The 15,743-nt window shown below is 41.1% G+C and overlaps 1 protein-coding gene across 2 annotated transcripts in view; it reads left to right on the plus strand.

Moving 5' to 3' along the window:
- The first annotated feature begins 976 nt into the window (after window positions 1-976).
- The window catches only part of UGP2 (UDP-glucose pyrophosphorylase 2), a 52,506-nt gene continuing 37,739 nt past the window's right edge, over window positions 977-15,743 (plus strand). Inside the window, exon 1 of one of the 2 annotated variants that reach the window (XM_004609185.2) lies at window positions 977-1,188. Coding sequence is in view for 1 of the 2 variants with exons in the window: in XM_055120020.1 (XP_054975995.1) it covers window positions 2,192-2,210 (19 nt within the window). In the remaining variant the exon portion in view is untranslated. Of the gene's footprint in view, window positions 1,189-2,047; window positions 2,211-15,743 lie in introns of those variants that run through there. The other variant, XM_055120020.1, reaches the window with a different exon arrangement.

Below are 15,743 nucleotides of genomic sequence, written 5' to 3' on the forward strand. Positions count from 1 at the left end.
GGAATTGAACCCGGGTCAGCCGCGTGCAAGGCAAACGCCCTACCCGCTATGCTATCACTCCAGCCCCTTAACAATTCTTTTTAAAAAATTTATTAATTTTACTTTTAGGGTCACACCCAGCGATGCTCAGGGGTTACTCCTGACTCGGCACTGAGGAATTACTCCTGGCAGTGCTCAGGGGACCATATGGGAAGCCAGGGATCGAACCCAGGTCGGCCGCGTGCAAGGCAAATGCCCTACCCGCTCCAACCCCTTAATTCTTGGGGGGTGGGGGGACACCTAGAATTTATTAAATGGTAAGCATCTGCTGAAGGTTACTTACGCCCTTCCCACTTTGATTAGAAAGTAAGCGCCTATCACAAGAGTCATTTTCACAGGAAGACAACCCAAGGTGAGGATAGTGGTGGTTTGGTGGGAGAGAGCCCTCACTGAGCACGTCATTCCCACCCTTACCTCTTATTAGAGGTTGGGGGGGTGTGTTTGGGGGGGGTCCACATCCTACTGCTCATTCCTGAACGCACCGTCACCCTCCCCGGATCAGGTGGGGTGAGTATGAGACGGGCCCATCTCTCTCTGGGCAGCTGTCGCGGGGAGCCCCGCCCGCTGGTTCAATCTCCGGGGCACTCGGACAAGTGCAGGCTGCAAAAATAACCACCGGGAATTCTCTCCCGTGACCAAAGTGTGAGTGGCAACTGAGAGTTTTACAGGCGAGACATCCTCGCAGCGTCGCCGCCTCAGGTGCGGCTCCCACGCGCGGGATACTCAGCTCCGGCTCAGCGCCCACCCCCGCGCAGCTCCCCGGGGTCGCAGACGCCCCGCCCCCTGCCACCCCCGCGCGTCTTATTGGCCAGATCCTGCGTCCGCCTCGCCTCCTGACTGGCGGCCGCGTCTGTCGGTCTGCGTGGCAGGGACATTTCCGCATTGAGGGGGGCTGCTCCACATGGAGGGGGAGGGGAGGTGTTTAGGAGAAGTGGGGGCTTGGAGTGTCTGGAGCCAGCGTCTGGGTGGGCGGAGAGGGTCAGCATCTGGGCTGCGACCACTGCCCGGGGGCTCGAGGTGTACACGCGTGAAGGGAGAGAGGGAGAGGGGAAAAAAGGTGCCTCAGAGGTGACATTCTCTCAGCCCGTGAGCCTTCTTCCCGGGGCGCCATCAACGTCCCCAATTTCCCAGCTGCTGCAGAAGAGGAAGGTGGGTCTCGCTGGCGGTTCGCGGAGGGGGGGAAAGGGCGGGGGGCAGGCGTGCCGCGACCCCCTGGGCGGAGGCGTCGCCCTTCTTAAGAGACGCGTGGGTTCCTCTTCCTCAGACCCGCCGTGTAGGGCTGCGGAGGCCCAGCTGGGGGGTCGCGAGCGCGCGGGGCAGGAGAAAGTAGAACGTGTCCGGGCCGGGCCGCTCGGACTCGCGGCGGCCGTGCGCGCTGCTGACCCGCGGGCAGCGGCCGCCGGGCGCGGGGCGGCGCGGCCCTCGGCCCCTTCTCGGGAGCGGCGCGCCGGGCAGTGCCGCTCGCTGCGGGGCTGCGGAGAGCGAGCCTTGGCCCGGGCCGCCAGCTCCAGGACTTCTGACGCCGTCCCCGTCCCCGGATATTTATGGACTGGAAAGAAGTGGTGGCACGGCCCCCCATTGCCGGCCTCCCCGCCTTGTCCACGCCTGCTTGGGCCGGGGCCGCGGTGCAGCCGGGTTTCCCGGGGAACTGGCCGGACACTACTGGCCGGCCGCGCGGGGCGGGGGAGCGCTGGGCGGGGGGCGGAGAGGGGGGGCTCGGTGCCCGCAGCAGTCCGGCCCCCGAGGGCGTGGGGAGGGGGGGCGGTGAGATAGCCGCGGTAGATCCGCCTCTTTCATTGAAGAAATTTAAGTTCGTGGGATTTTACCTTTTCCGGGTGTCTCCTGTTGGCCGTCATTGGTGTCAGGAGCGCACTGTGGGCAGGAGTTCCAAACCGACTCCGTCGCTTCAAGTTTCCGTCCTCTTAGAAGTGGGGGAGTTTTTTCCTAGTGTTGCCTTTTTTTTTTTTTTTTTTTGGAGCCAGTTTTAATTGCTTTGAATAAACACTCCCTTAAGTGGCTAAACACTTGGAGAAGAAAGAGCACGGCGATTTGGTCAAGCAGGGGGAGAAGAGAGACTTGCCTCTCTTGTGTCTCCTCTAGCAATTAAAAACAAACAAACAAACAAGACAGACTCTTTTCATAAAGCCCCAAAATGTCGCTATTTGTACAAGGTAAGACACCCTTCTTCTCTCCTGGGTTGCTTCAGCCGAATTTGGGTCCCGAAGGTTTGTTGGGGAGGGGTGGGAAGGCGAAAGTGCAAATGCTCCTTTCAGGTGCTATTCGCAAAACCCCTTTTCATTAAATTGACATCTGAGCTGCCTGAATCAGGCCCTAGGTTTGGTGTTTCCAACTCATATAATATAGACTCTTTTGCTCCTCTGTGTTTTCTGCCTCCCTGAAATCAGGTTAGTAGCACTTCGGTTGCCCAGAATAGTGTCTGTAAATGATAAAACTGGAATTTGGCAGCTGTTCTATTTTCTTGGTGGGTGTCAATGTACCTGTATGTGCAGAGACAGGAAGAGAAGCAGGAGTGCTGAGGGAGGGTAGGTGGATTTTGCCAGGATTTTTGGGAAAGCTTTAGTGTTCTCGGCTGCTACACGGGTTTATGTGTACGTGGTTTGAGTCTCAGATTATTTTATTGCGAAATCGGGAGTAGCTCTTAGAAGCTGGAGGTCATTTCAGCAGGAGAAATGACTTTGCTGCATTGCTGTGTTTAATTTTTTTCTTCACTTCTTTGAAATCTTAAAAGATTATTAAGGTTTCTTTGAAATTTGAAACGTGCCACCTGATTTCCACTTTAAAAAATATTTTTAAAAAGGGCTATGGAATGTCCCTGTGCTCTTCGTTAAGCGTTGCATGTATGTGGGGTTTATGTTGTTTCCACACATTGAAATTTGTGCAAGTTTAAAGCCTTAAGCTTCTCATTAATTTGTGGCATAGAATTTACCTTCTGGTGTTCAAGTAAACCTTTTACTTATAGTATCTAGAGTATGTGAAGACATGAACCATCTTGCTGAACACAAGACCAGTAAAGTTCACAACCACTTAATGTGATTCTCCGTAAATGTAGAAGTACTTTTGTAAAAGTATGTCAGTGTTGGCCATCATATGACCCTGGGGAAAATATACTAGTAAGTTTTGCATCATCACTTCATTGGCCTTAAAGTTGTATAATAGAGAATTTCTATTGGTCATTAGCTTTTAAGTTCATATGGTATTTTATGTGTGGTGAGAGATGCTTCTCCTTCTTCTTCTTCTTTTTTTTTTGCTTTGTATTGGGGCTACACCCCGAAATGCTTAAGACTTACTTCTGGTTCTGCACTCAGGGATCACTCCTGGCAGGCTCGGGGATCCCTATGGGGTGCCAAGGATAGAACCCTAGGCCACTGTGTAGAAGGCAAGCTTCCTATCTGTTATACTTTCGCCTTGGCCCCTGCTTCTATGTTGTCATTGACTAGTTGTCTTAGCCAAGAATAGAAGGGGAGAGATGACTTTGAAATTTAGTGGTTTTCTTAAGAGCAACCACACAATTTAATTACCAGAGAGCCAGCATTTTGAAATGATATGCTGAGAAGTGGACGAGTCACTTTTCTTTAAAAATTAAGACTTTTTATTAAACACCAATTGTTTCTTCTAGTTGACTTTAGAATAGTTTGTAGAGGTGGTACATATGAATTGATTTCACAGCTTTTACCATTAAGAAATCATAAATCAATAGGCAGTATCATCTAGTGACTATATTCATTTTTTCCCTCCGTGTCATCTATTTAAGTAGGTCTCTCTTTTTTAGATTTATAGAAAGTATAAATGGAATTCTTTTAGATTTATAGAAAGATTACGCATTTATCAAAGCTAAGAAGTTATCATTAGGTATGTTGGTATCTTTTTAAGATAGAATGTAAAATTCCACATTGTTTTTAGTTGCCATGCACTTTAGCTTAAAAAGGTAGTTTTCCTCTTAAACTGGCAGGTTTATGCAAAAAAGATGATAGCCTTCAGTTTATTTTTAATGTGCTGATTCTCATATTTATTTAAATATTTTACTTCATGTGTAAATCCTGTATGTGTTTAATGAACTCTGCTGTTCTTTAACTGCTGATAAACCAGTTGGCTAATAACTGGCCTATCTCGTGAGATTAGTTTTGTAGAATAAGTGTCAGGATATTTTGTTCTTTGTTTTTTTTTTTTGGTAAATCAGAGTGACCTTTGCTATAGCAGTTGTTGACATTTCCACTCATTGACACTGAACTCATGCTACTTCAGAGGGCAAAGATGATCAGACATAACCCCTATTTTCATATGTTGCATTACTTGAACTTTATAAGAACCCTGAGAAGTAGATTCTGTTTGTTTGTTTGTTTATTTATTTATTTATGTCCACACCTTGCGGTGCTCCAGATTTACTTCTGACGCAATGTTTGGGAGTTTAGGCAGTACTTGGGGGACCATATGATACTTGGGAGACCATTTCCATGTGGAAAAACATGGTGTTCCCACGTGGAAAAACATGCACTTTTACCCTATTAGTCATCATCTACCTCTCCAGGCCCCAAGAAAGGTAGTAGATTTTTATCCTGAAGAGACTTATTTTATCAAAATAAGTCACAACTAGAAGACAATGGAATTCATATATATTTGTGTGTGAAACTCATGCTTTTTTCCAATACTGTTTGTTTTTTCTTCTTTTCAAAACTTATTGAGTAACTTTTCTCTAACTGAACTCTCAGTTCCCAAGAGTAGATATTACATTACTAGGGAAAATAGTGTCTTGAAGTAGTGGATATTCTAAAAGAATTTGTCTTGGATGCTAAGTGAGAAACTCAGCACTTCGTTACTTTTTAAAGCCCTCATTGTTGGTTGTGTTTATAAACATCTTAGATTACTTAAATGTAAAGAAAGGCAGAACTTAAGTTTGGATCCTAATTGTTTGAACTAGTAACAGTTTACTTGGTTTCTCCTTATATAGTATTTGGGTATAGTGGGTATACTGCAGGATTATTGAGATGCTGAAAGGAAATCAGTTTTGCAGGTGTCATTTACATGGTAAATAGCCAGCACGTTTTACTTTTCTTTCTTAAAATGAGGATGGCTTTTCTAATAGCATTGTCACCGTAAGTATAACCATGTCTTCAACAGAGATAAAGAGAAACAAGGCAGATAAGAAAAGTAAGACAAATTTTCTCTTCCATGTTTGATGTTCAGGCACCTAGCACTTGAGAGTTGATATATAATTTTAAAAGGTTGGGGGTGGGAGGAGGGGGGAGCTTGAACATTGACATAAATATATAATTGATAACAGACTTTTTCGATTTTTCTTTTGAAGTGCTATTAATGTGCAGTGTATTATTTTGGAAGTTTTGTGTTATCACTTATGGTGGGTATTTAAAAAACTGGGTATTGTGACTGTTAAGCCTGTTTGGAAGATCTGGGTGTTATACCTGTGTATTATGTGCATGTGTTCTGGGACACATGAATGTCTTAGAACTTTGGGTTACTATACTTGGTTCAAAATCTCCTCCTAAATCTAGGCAACATGATATATAAGAAAGCTGGTTGTCTCCATTCTTGGGCAGTGTAACCATAAACTATAGACTGAATTGTTTATTTAATAAAAGCATTTTTAATATCAATGGGCAAGAAGTTTTTAGTATTTTATTCCTTGCCAAAAGTAGTTCAACTTTTCTTTGGCCATTTCCCAAATCTGTGATCTTCAGGCACTTAAGGAACTTGTAGGAAATGTCTTCATTGCTGAAACTAGGGCCTAATCTAGCTGGATATTCATTCTGCCCTCAGGTAACTTTTGTTCAGCTTGTGAAATTACTTATTCCCTTGCTAGTTTTCTCTATCCCAGGGATTGTTATAGGGTCTCTAATTACTCTAAATAAATGTGAGCACTTAGCTTGGTGAGAAGAGACTCCTTTGTAACAATTGAGATGCTATGGGTCATTTGATAGCTGTGAAAATATTTTGGTTAGGCTTCTAAACCATTTGAGATCTTGCATTTAAAAAATTTTGAGAACTATGAGGTAATTTCCCTACCTTATTTGGACTTAAAAATGGCACAGGGACTATTGTGATTCCACCAACTAAGGCCATGTTATATGCTTATATTAAATAGGCCATTGTTTAACTTATGTAGCACCGTAGCACTGTCCTCCCATTGTTCAGTGATTTGCTTGAGCAGGCACCAGTAACATCTTCATTGTGAGACTTGTTACTGTTTTTGGCATATCGAATATGCTCTGAGAGGGAGGGATCCCGCTTGCAAGGCAAATGCCCTATTCGCTGTGCTATCTTAACTTATGTACAAGTCACTGTCACTGCCATCCCGTTGCTCATTGATTTGTTCGAGCGGGCACCAGTACGTCTATCATTGAGAGACTTATTGTTACTGTTTTTGGCATATCCAGTACGCATGGGTAGCTTGCCAGGCTCTGCTGTGCGGGCGCGATACTCTCAGTAGCTTGTCGGGCTCTCCAAGAGGGACGGAGGAATCGAACACGGGTCGGCTACGTGAAAGGCGGACGCCCAACCGCTGTGCTATCGCTCCAGCCCAACTTATATAAAGTCCCTTAATGTTCTGAAATTGAGGTTTCAGGGGAAAATATTTGAGTACCTGTATCACTTAAATATTTAGACCTATAGCATTCCTATTTGTTAGAATTATCTTTATTTATTTATTTATTTATTTTTTTGGCTGATTCCTGTCTGGTAAGTGTCACCTAGCCAGGAAGGGTGAGCTAATTGTAACTAAAGGGGTTTCAGATGAATATAGGTATGAGAAATATTCTGGTGCCTGTCTGTGGAGGTTGAGATGTGGCTTGGGTCTCCTCAGATCCCAAGAACAAATTTAGTTTATTGCTGATTATTCAGATAACTAGGATGCCTGAGCCCTGAGGGATTGTGATATGACTCTGCAGGACTAGGGGTGACTGAAGCACACTCCTTATTTTTAAAGTTGTGGTTTAGGAATCAGTGTTACTAGGGAGAGATTGGGTTTATGTTAGAAAGGGGTATAAGATTCCGCTTTAGTTAAATTCATTATTGTACTAGACATGGAAAATGAAAAGAAACAATTTTTTTCTTTTTTCTTTTTTCTTTTTTTGCTTTTTGGGTCACACCCGGCGATGCACAGGGGTTACTCCTGGCTTTACACTCAGGAATCACCCCTGGTGGTGCTCAGGAGACCATATAGGATGCTGGGAATCGAACCCAGGTCGGCCGCGTGCAAGGCAAACGCCCTACCCGCTGTGCTATCACTCCAGCCCCAAGAAACATTTTTTTTTCATAGTTTTTTTTGTTTTTATTTTGATTGCAAGGTAAAAAAATAGAAACTTGACAATGGAATTTTTTTGGTGATCAAAGTTAACCGCCACAGGTGAGGAATACTGTGCCTCTAGGTTTGCAACCTTGAAATGAACATAACATTACTTATATAGTACAATATCCTGAAATACAACCTGTTTCTCTAGTCATGAGCAAATTTCAAACTATTCATATTTTGTTTAATATGTTAAATAAAATATGGAATACCCTTTTTAAAATTTTATTTTATTTTTTGGTTTTGGGGCCACAAATGGCAGTGCTAGGGGGACCATAGGGGATAGAATCTCTGTCTGTTGTGCATCAGGCAAGTGCCCTAACCTCTGTACTACCTCCCTAGCCCTATAAAGAGGACAATTATTTAATAATAATTTATTAGATTCTTGATTAATTTTTTGGATTTGGGGCCACACTCAGTGCATTCAGGGCTTGCTCATAGCTCTGTGCTCCAGGATCACTTCCAGAAGTGCTTGGAGGTCATATGTAATACCAAAATCAAACGGGGTGGGCTGCATGCAAGACAAGCACCTTCACTCCTATACTATCTCTTTAGCCCTAGAATATTCTTTGAAAGGCAGGGTCCTGGAGCCTGGGGAAGATGACCAAGGGGCTGGAGCATACACTTTGCATGCAGAAATCCTAGGTTTGATCTCTGGCACTACATGGTCCCCCAAGTACTGCTGGGAGTGACCCCTGAGCAGCATATTTGAGATTAGCCCTCAATTATATTAATTAATAGCCCTCAAACCAAAATAAATAAATGAATAAGTAATAGAAAGGGAGGGGTTTATTGTTCAACAGATTAATATAAATCTTTTATTGTAATTATTAAATTAGAGTACAGATTACATGTGCATATGTAAGCATGTATGTAGCACTGTCATTCCATTGTACATCAATTTGCTCGAGCGGGCAACAGTAACATCTCCATTGTGAGACTTGTTGTTACTGTTTTTGACATATCAAATATGCCACGGGTAGCTTACCAATCTCTGTCATGCGGGGGGATACTCTCAGTAGCTTGCCGGGCTCTCTGAGAGGGATGGAGGAATTGAACCCAGCCACATGTAATGCAAACGCCCTACCCGTTGTGCTATATGCATTATATATTCATACTGCATATGTGCATAAATGTAAATACAAGAAATACCAAAAGAATGAGGAAATATTAATATATCTTTGTAAAAGTTTATGCATATTTTTGTACTGTCTTGCAGTTTTTCTGTATGCATAAAATTATTTTTGAAATAAAGGATATATATATTTATTTTTTGCAGGTTTTGTTTTATTTTTTGGCAACGTCTGACTGTGCCCAGGCTAACTCCTGGGTCTGTGTGCATTGGTCACTTTTGGATGAACTTTGGGGACCATAGTAGGTGCCAGGAATTGGTTTGGGTGCTCACTCCAGTCTAAAAGTTGAAGTTTTTTTCTAAAAAAACGGCATATGATTTCCCCCCGATAATCATAATTTGAACTTGAACTTGATGTAATAGTGTTTGTAGATATCAAGGCTGAACAATTTAATTGTCTCATGAACAAAGACATAACTGAAAACATATTTCTTAGGTCTCCAAAATTCCTATGCCAGGCATGTATTTTTATATTGTTTATAAATCTTTGACAGTTTTCTTGTGTTGAAAGAAAATTAGTTTTAAAAAACCCCTTAGATTATGAGAAAGGGATTAAATCTCTGTTTGGAAGTTGTGTCCCAATTCTCTTGCTTGGTGATGCCTGCAGATATCTCCTTCAGTTTGTTGTAAAGTAATTGTTCAGGGTTCAGATTCTGCTTCTTGCCGAAAGTCCCATTGTCTTTTTTTTTCAGTCATTACCAAATTAAATTATTGTACCCAAACTGTTTTGACAATTAAAGCTTGTTATTGAGAACAACATACACACAGAGAAATTAGCTATATTATGTTGATATGCCTAAACAACAACATTTTTTTTTTAAATTGAAGTTTCTATTTGTTTTGAGGCCACACCTGGCTGTGCTGAGAACTTACTCCTGATTCTGCACTCAAGACTTACTCCTGGCAGGTTTCAGGGTACCATTGGGGTACCAAGAATGGAATGTAGGTCAGCCATGTGCAAGGCAACTTCCCTATCTATTGTACTCTCTCTTGAAATAAAAAATACATATGTCAGTCCTTGAAAACATAGAGATGTATCAATTTCAAGAGTTACTTTGTGATGTGAGAGCATAGTTACTCTTATTAATAGGAGATCTGGTTTATAAATGCTGGCATATACATTTATTTTCATTTAATTTGTTTTTGTGTGGGACCCGGGGCTGAGATCTCCAAGCCTGCTTGGATCAGGACTTGGCCTCTTCTACCCAGATCCCCCATTTTCCAGTAGCTAGGCAGTCATACCCACAAACTGCCCCCGGTGCCATGTAATACCATCAACAGCCAACATCCAGAGACTATAAAACCAAGCTCCTGAAGCGCTTTGCAGCCGCGTGACATCTTAGAGCCTAGTTCTCTCTTTGAGAGAACATGGCAAGCTACTGAGAGCTTCCTACCCGCACAGGAGAGCCTGGCAAGCTCCCCGTGGTGTATTCATATGCCAGATACAGTAACAATGATGGGTCTCTTTCTCCTGACCCTGAAAGAGCCTCTAATGCGGCACTGTTGAGAAGGCCGAGTAAAGAGAGGCTGTTAAAATCTCAGGGTTAGGACGAATGGAGACGTTACTGGGACCGCTCGAGCAAATTGGTGATCAATGGGATGATAGTGATAGTGATAATGAATTTGTTTTTATTTGAAGACTTGGGGAAACACACTCAGCAGTGCTCAGAGCTTACTCCTAGCTCCGTACTCAGGGATCACTTCTGGCTATTCTAAAGTTACATATGTTGTATCACATATTGTACTGGAATCAGCCACAAAGTGAGTGCTTTACCTCCTATACTGTTTCTTCAACTCAAAGCTGAATTCTTTAAAAATCTATGTAAATAGTTCCATATTGTTTACAATATAGAAAAATCAATTTTAATATTACTAAAAGATCATATAAAATTGTAGATTAATGAATTGATTTTTCTAATATGATTCATATTGATTATGTTTTTCCAGTTTTCCTAAAATTAAATCTAAATGCATAAATTACCCAATTTTAATTTCTAAAATTAGTGAAAATATTCCAGTCATTTTTATACAGAATAATAAAAATTAGATTTTTTTTTGGCTCCTCACACTCGGCAAAGCTCAGGGGTTAGTCCTGGCTCTGAACTCAGTAATTACTCCTGGTGTTGCTCAGGGCACCATATGGGATGCCAGGGATGGAACTTGGGATGGCTACGTGTAAGGCAAACACCCTCCTCAGTGTACTATCACTCCAGCCCCAGAATAATAAAACTTAAAGGAAAATTAAAGAGTCCTAGACTCTTTAATGTCAAATTTCATAGACTGCTTAGGAATTTGGAAATTCTTTGACTACATCCCTGGTACTCAATTTACAAATTAACTTGTTCATGGGCTGGAGCGATAGCACAGTGGGAAGGGCGTTTGCTTTTCATGTGTCTGACCCAGGTTCGATTACTCCGTCCCTCTTGGAGAGTCCGACAAGCTACCAAGATTTTCTCGTCCAGGGGCTGGAGAGATAGCACAGCGGGTAGGGCGTTTGCCTTGCACGCGGCCGACCCGGGTTCAAATCCCAGCATCCCATATGGTCCCCTGAGCACGGCCAGGGGTAATTCCTGAGTGCAGAGCCAGGAGTAACCCCTGTGCATCACCAGGTGTGACCCAAAAAGAAAAAAAAAAAAGAGTTTCTCGTCCCGGCAGAGCCTGGCAAGCTACCCGTGGTGTATTCGATTATTGCTAAAAACAATAACAAGTCTCACAATGAAGATGTTACTGGTGCCCGCTTGAGCAAATTGATGAGCAACATGATAGCAGTGATACAGTGACAGTGATACAGTGATGAGGAGCCTTAGGACTTATGTCTGCTCATATTTTTCTTAGTTTTATCTCCCCAGGACCAGAAACTGTGACTTTGATCTTTGGACTTAGTAGGAACTGCCTCCACGACACTGGATTCCACATCATTGATCTTTACTCAGCACATAGGTGTTCCATAATAGGCTCTTAGTCATTTATCTAATAACATTAATTGACTGCTGGATATCAGACTCTGTACTGGATGGCAAAAATATAGTGGTGAATGAAATAGACATGATTTATTCTTATAGAGACTATAATCATTGGGTAAACTAGACATCGACTAAATTTAACTTTTATTATTGGGGTGGGGAGTTGGGCATATCTGGTGGTGTTCAGGGACTATTTCTGGCTCTGTGTTCAGGAGTCACCCCTGGTAGTACTTGTGGGACCATATGCCAGGAATTGACTGACATTGTCAGCTTTGCAAGCAAGTGCCTTTATACCTATACTATCTCTCTGACCTGACTACATTTTTAAAGTATGACGTTATAAAAGAAAGGTACAAGGATCTATCATGGGTGTATGTAATAGTGAACCTTGCTTAGTTTAGATTTCTGGAAAGAGGTTCATTTAAACTGAATCTGATAAATAAAACCATTTATGTATGAGAATTTAAATCTTGATAACACTCTCAGGTGCCTGTACGCTCCCAGATACTGAGGTAGGTGTTGGAGAAAGCTGAAAAATATATTTTGATTTGTGTTCTTTAATAGTTGCAGAAGGCATTAAAGCAAAGAATTCAAGTTTAGGGGCTATTTGATATAATACAGAGGCAGGACTGATGAAAACGTTTACAAGATAGAGTTGTGATAGAAAGGAAGGCCTCTTTCAGTGTTTAGAGTCTACCAGCTAGAAACACTAGGAATGTCATCCTGCAAAATGGTAAAAGTTACTTATGTCAGGGAATTTGAGCTTTTGGGGACTAAAGAATGAAGGAGATTTCCTGGAGTTTAGGATGATCCTCTCATGACTTTGGAATTTACAATGGGCCATTAATTTATAGTTCTTTTCTTTATTTCTGCCTAGTTGTATCTAAAACTGTTGTTGAATTAGTGTTTTGGAATAATCTTAAACTAGTACAAAATGAAATCTTAGAAAATCAAGCACTTTCACATTCACGGGACAGAAAAATACCAAATCAGGTTGGCTTAACAATTGTGGTACATATATTGCATAAATTGTGAAGATTTGGTTACTTCATATTCCAGACTTGGTTAATTTAGTATAAAAATTTCACCAGCTTTCCCTTCTTTTTCTCTGCTCTCATAAACATATCTGCATTGTTCATGGGTCAGCTTCCCTCAAGGTCACTAAATGGCTGAAGAAACTATGTCCAGGGGTGGGAAGAGTATTATTTCTTCTCAGGTGTCTCTTATTTCAACAAGAAAGACCTTTCTTCAAAGTTCTTTTGTAAACTATGTCCTTATGGCTCACTGACCAGAGTTATGTTTCATGCTTAACCAAATGACTAGGGAGGCTTTAGATAAATCTAGGTCTGGTGCCAGTTATTAAACACATGCTTAGGGACTAAGAAAAATGGCAAAATACCAGTAGGGTAGGGAGAAGAATTGAAGAGCATGACTGCTATAAATATATTGAGATAATCTTTATCAGAACTACTCAAAGTAGTATTGGCAGTAATCTCTTATTATATATGCATATTCAAATCCCTACTCCATACCAACTGAGTCAGTCTCTCTGAGAACTTGCCCAGGAATCTGTTTTAACAAGCTTTTCAGGTGATTTGTATGCACATTAAAGTTTTAGTAGCACTATTGAGATATCACAAATGGAATAGGAAAGTGCAGCCTTTAAGAATCCTGCTTTAGAAATTTAATTTTGTATTGGCCACTCAGAAAAAAAAAATCCACAAAACTTCATCTTGACTTTTAAGACATTCCTAGCTAAGGCATTTGTATTTATTTCAATAGATAATGAAAATTCAATTGAATGAGGAAGAGAAATTATATGAGTGGGGTGTCAGATTAGGAAAGACGGAAACCAGTTCTAGTTGGTACCACCAGATTACAGTGACAGATGCAGACTTGTTAGGAAACTGCTGTCCCCATGACCAAGAGTGTGAAAATGAAAGGGAAATTAATATAGCAGCAGTGGAAATGCAAACAGTGGATGGAATTGAGATTTAATAAGAACTTTGGTATTGGGTTGGATATAATGTGAGGGGAAATATAAAAGCCAGTGGCACTGTGGGATTCTGGATCACATAGGCAGGACTAGTGCAGTTTTAAGGAAGATGAAATTAGATGTTGAGTTTTATTTTGAACATGGGATACATACTCAGCTGGGTGTCCAATTGCAAAAGTCTACACAATGGTAGGAAACGTGAACCTGGAGTTCAGAAAAAATATATCAGCAGAAGTACATATCTGAGATTAGCAGTAAGAAAACTGATAAAAAAAATTATAGAGGGGGAAAAAAGCAGAATTCTAGGAGGTAAGGGAAGAAAGAAGGAACTAGTTAAAGAAACTGAGCCTTGTCCAGGGAGCTAGGAAGAGATTTAGGATAATTTTGGGTAGTGGAATTCAAAGAATTTTCTAGGACAGATGTTTACAAAGAACAGAATACAGAGGACTTCAGTGAGAACTCAGAGGATAGTTAACTTAAAGTGATTGTAAATCTAGTCATATGCCATTACTTTTTATTTGTTTTTTTTCCAGTTGCAACTACACTTGTGGGATTTTGTTTATTTGGATCACAGATCATTTTGTGTTTTAAGATCAATTGAGGTCTATTTCTCTGACTTTGGGTTTCCAAAGACTAATGGGACTGATGGGAGAGCTCCTTACCTTGTTGTTCTTGGTAACTCTTGCAGCTTTCCCATGTACTTTGCTTTTTGAATCTTTCTCTTTTAGAGTGTTACGTTGTTTTGTTTGGATTAAGTTGTCAGGGAAGTATATCGTGTATCCTTCTCAACTGCTGAAATGGATGAAATGAAGTACCTGAAATAAGATGAAGCTATGTATTTTTTCCATTTAAAGAGAAGAAAGTCTCTTATGATTAGAATTTTAATTCTTGTGAACAAGGAAGAATTAGGAAATTGTGTGTGTGTGTGTGTGTGTGTGTGTTAAGTCAACCAAGACAATTCTGCTAAGACCAGTTTGTGTGGTAGGGAATTTCCTTCTGTTCCTTTGGGTGTTTAAGATAATCATGATAAGAAATGTGTTTTGGATAAGGGTCAGAGATTAAGTGGTTAAGTGGTTAAGGCAACTGTCTTGCATGGAACTGACTCCAGTTCAATCCCTGGGACCATTTATGGTCTCCCAAGCACTTCCAAGAGTGATCCCTGAGTACAGAGCCAGGAGTTAGCTCTGAGCACCACTAGGTGCAGTGCATAGATTTTATTATAAAGATCAGAGAGAACCAGGATAGTGGGAGAAATGAGCAGGATATTTTCATTTCATTGTGGTGGATTTGAATTAGAATAAATAGGCTTTGCTTCTGGGTGCTAGCTAGCATTAGCTGCTTTGTGACCTTACGAAAGTCATTTATGTCAGTCTGTTTTATCTATAAGATGAAGAGTGTAAATTAAATGCTTCCTCTTATCTCTAAAAATGTTTGTTATGACTGTGTTGATGAAATTTTTGGTTCCTATTCCACACTGTCCAAAGTCTAAGAGGAACAGTTCTCTTGCTAGGAAGTGAGAAGGACAAGACATTTTAGGAGGGTAGACATTTTGCATTATTCAGGGGATTCTTTAATTGACCTTCCCTTAGAATTATAGTTGTTATTGCCAGCAGTGTAGCTTGAGAGTGTTATGTCCAAGAAAGCTTGTAAATCGTACTTTTTTTTTATCAGAAATGTCAGACTAAAAAAGAAAATAATTAAGGATGATTTCAGCAGGTGATAGCAAAGGAAATGGTTTCTAATTCTGTTCTTTCTGCTTTGAGCCAAATGCTTAATATAGTGGCTCTTATTGATTAAAGACAGGTCCATATTTTTTATTTCTTAAAAGCCCTTCATTATTTTTAAATCATTAAAACAGAACTTCACAGTAGGTCTTTGACCAGGGAAGCAGGAGGAAAAAGCAGTGGGGTGAGGTGAAAGAGGAGATAGTTATTTTTTAACTGTAATTGTAAAGAGCATAGAAGGAATAAAAATTGTTGTTCATTTGCTTTTGGTGCTATTTCAAACAAATGGGAGGAATAATGATTGGGGGTAATTTGTTACTACTTGAGTTTGAATCTTTGTCTATGTGTTTTTGAATCTGTCTGATAGTTTGAGTTGCTGCAACTGGCAAAGATCATATGTATATTTAATGTAAGTCTTTGAGCTATTAAGTCTTCGGTAAGGAGACTCCTTTTGTGGGTTCTTTGCATTTTGACTTTATATCAGTGATTTGCAACCTGCTTTACATAGGCAGATATGTGAGTTTGGGGAAGGGGTGTTGAAAATTATTGCTCTCAATCAGCAATTCTC

This window comes from Sorex araneus, chromosome X (genome assembly GCF_027595985.1).
Source record: "Sorex araneus isolate mSorAra2 chromosome X, mSorAra2.pri, whole genome shotgun sequence".
Taxonomy (NCBI): Eukaryota; Metazoa; Chordata; class Mammalia; order Eulipotyphla; family Soricidae; genus Sorex; species Sorex araneus.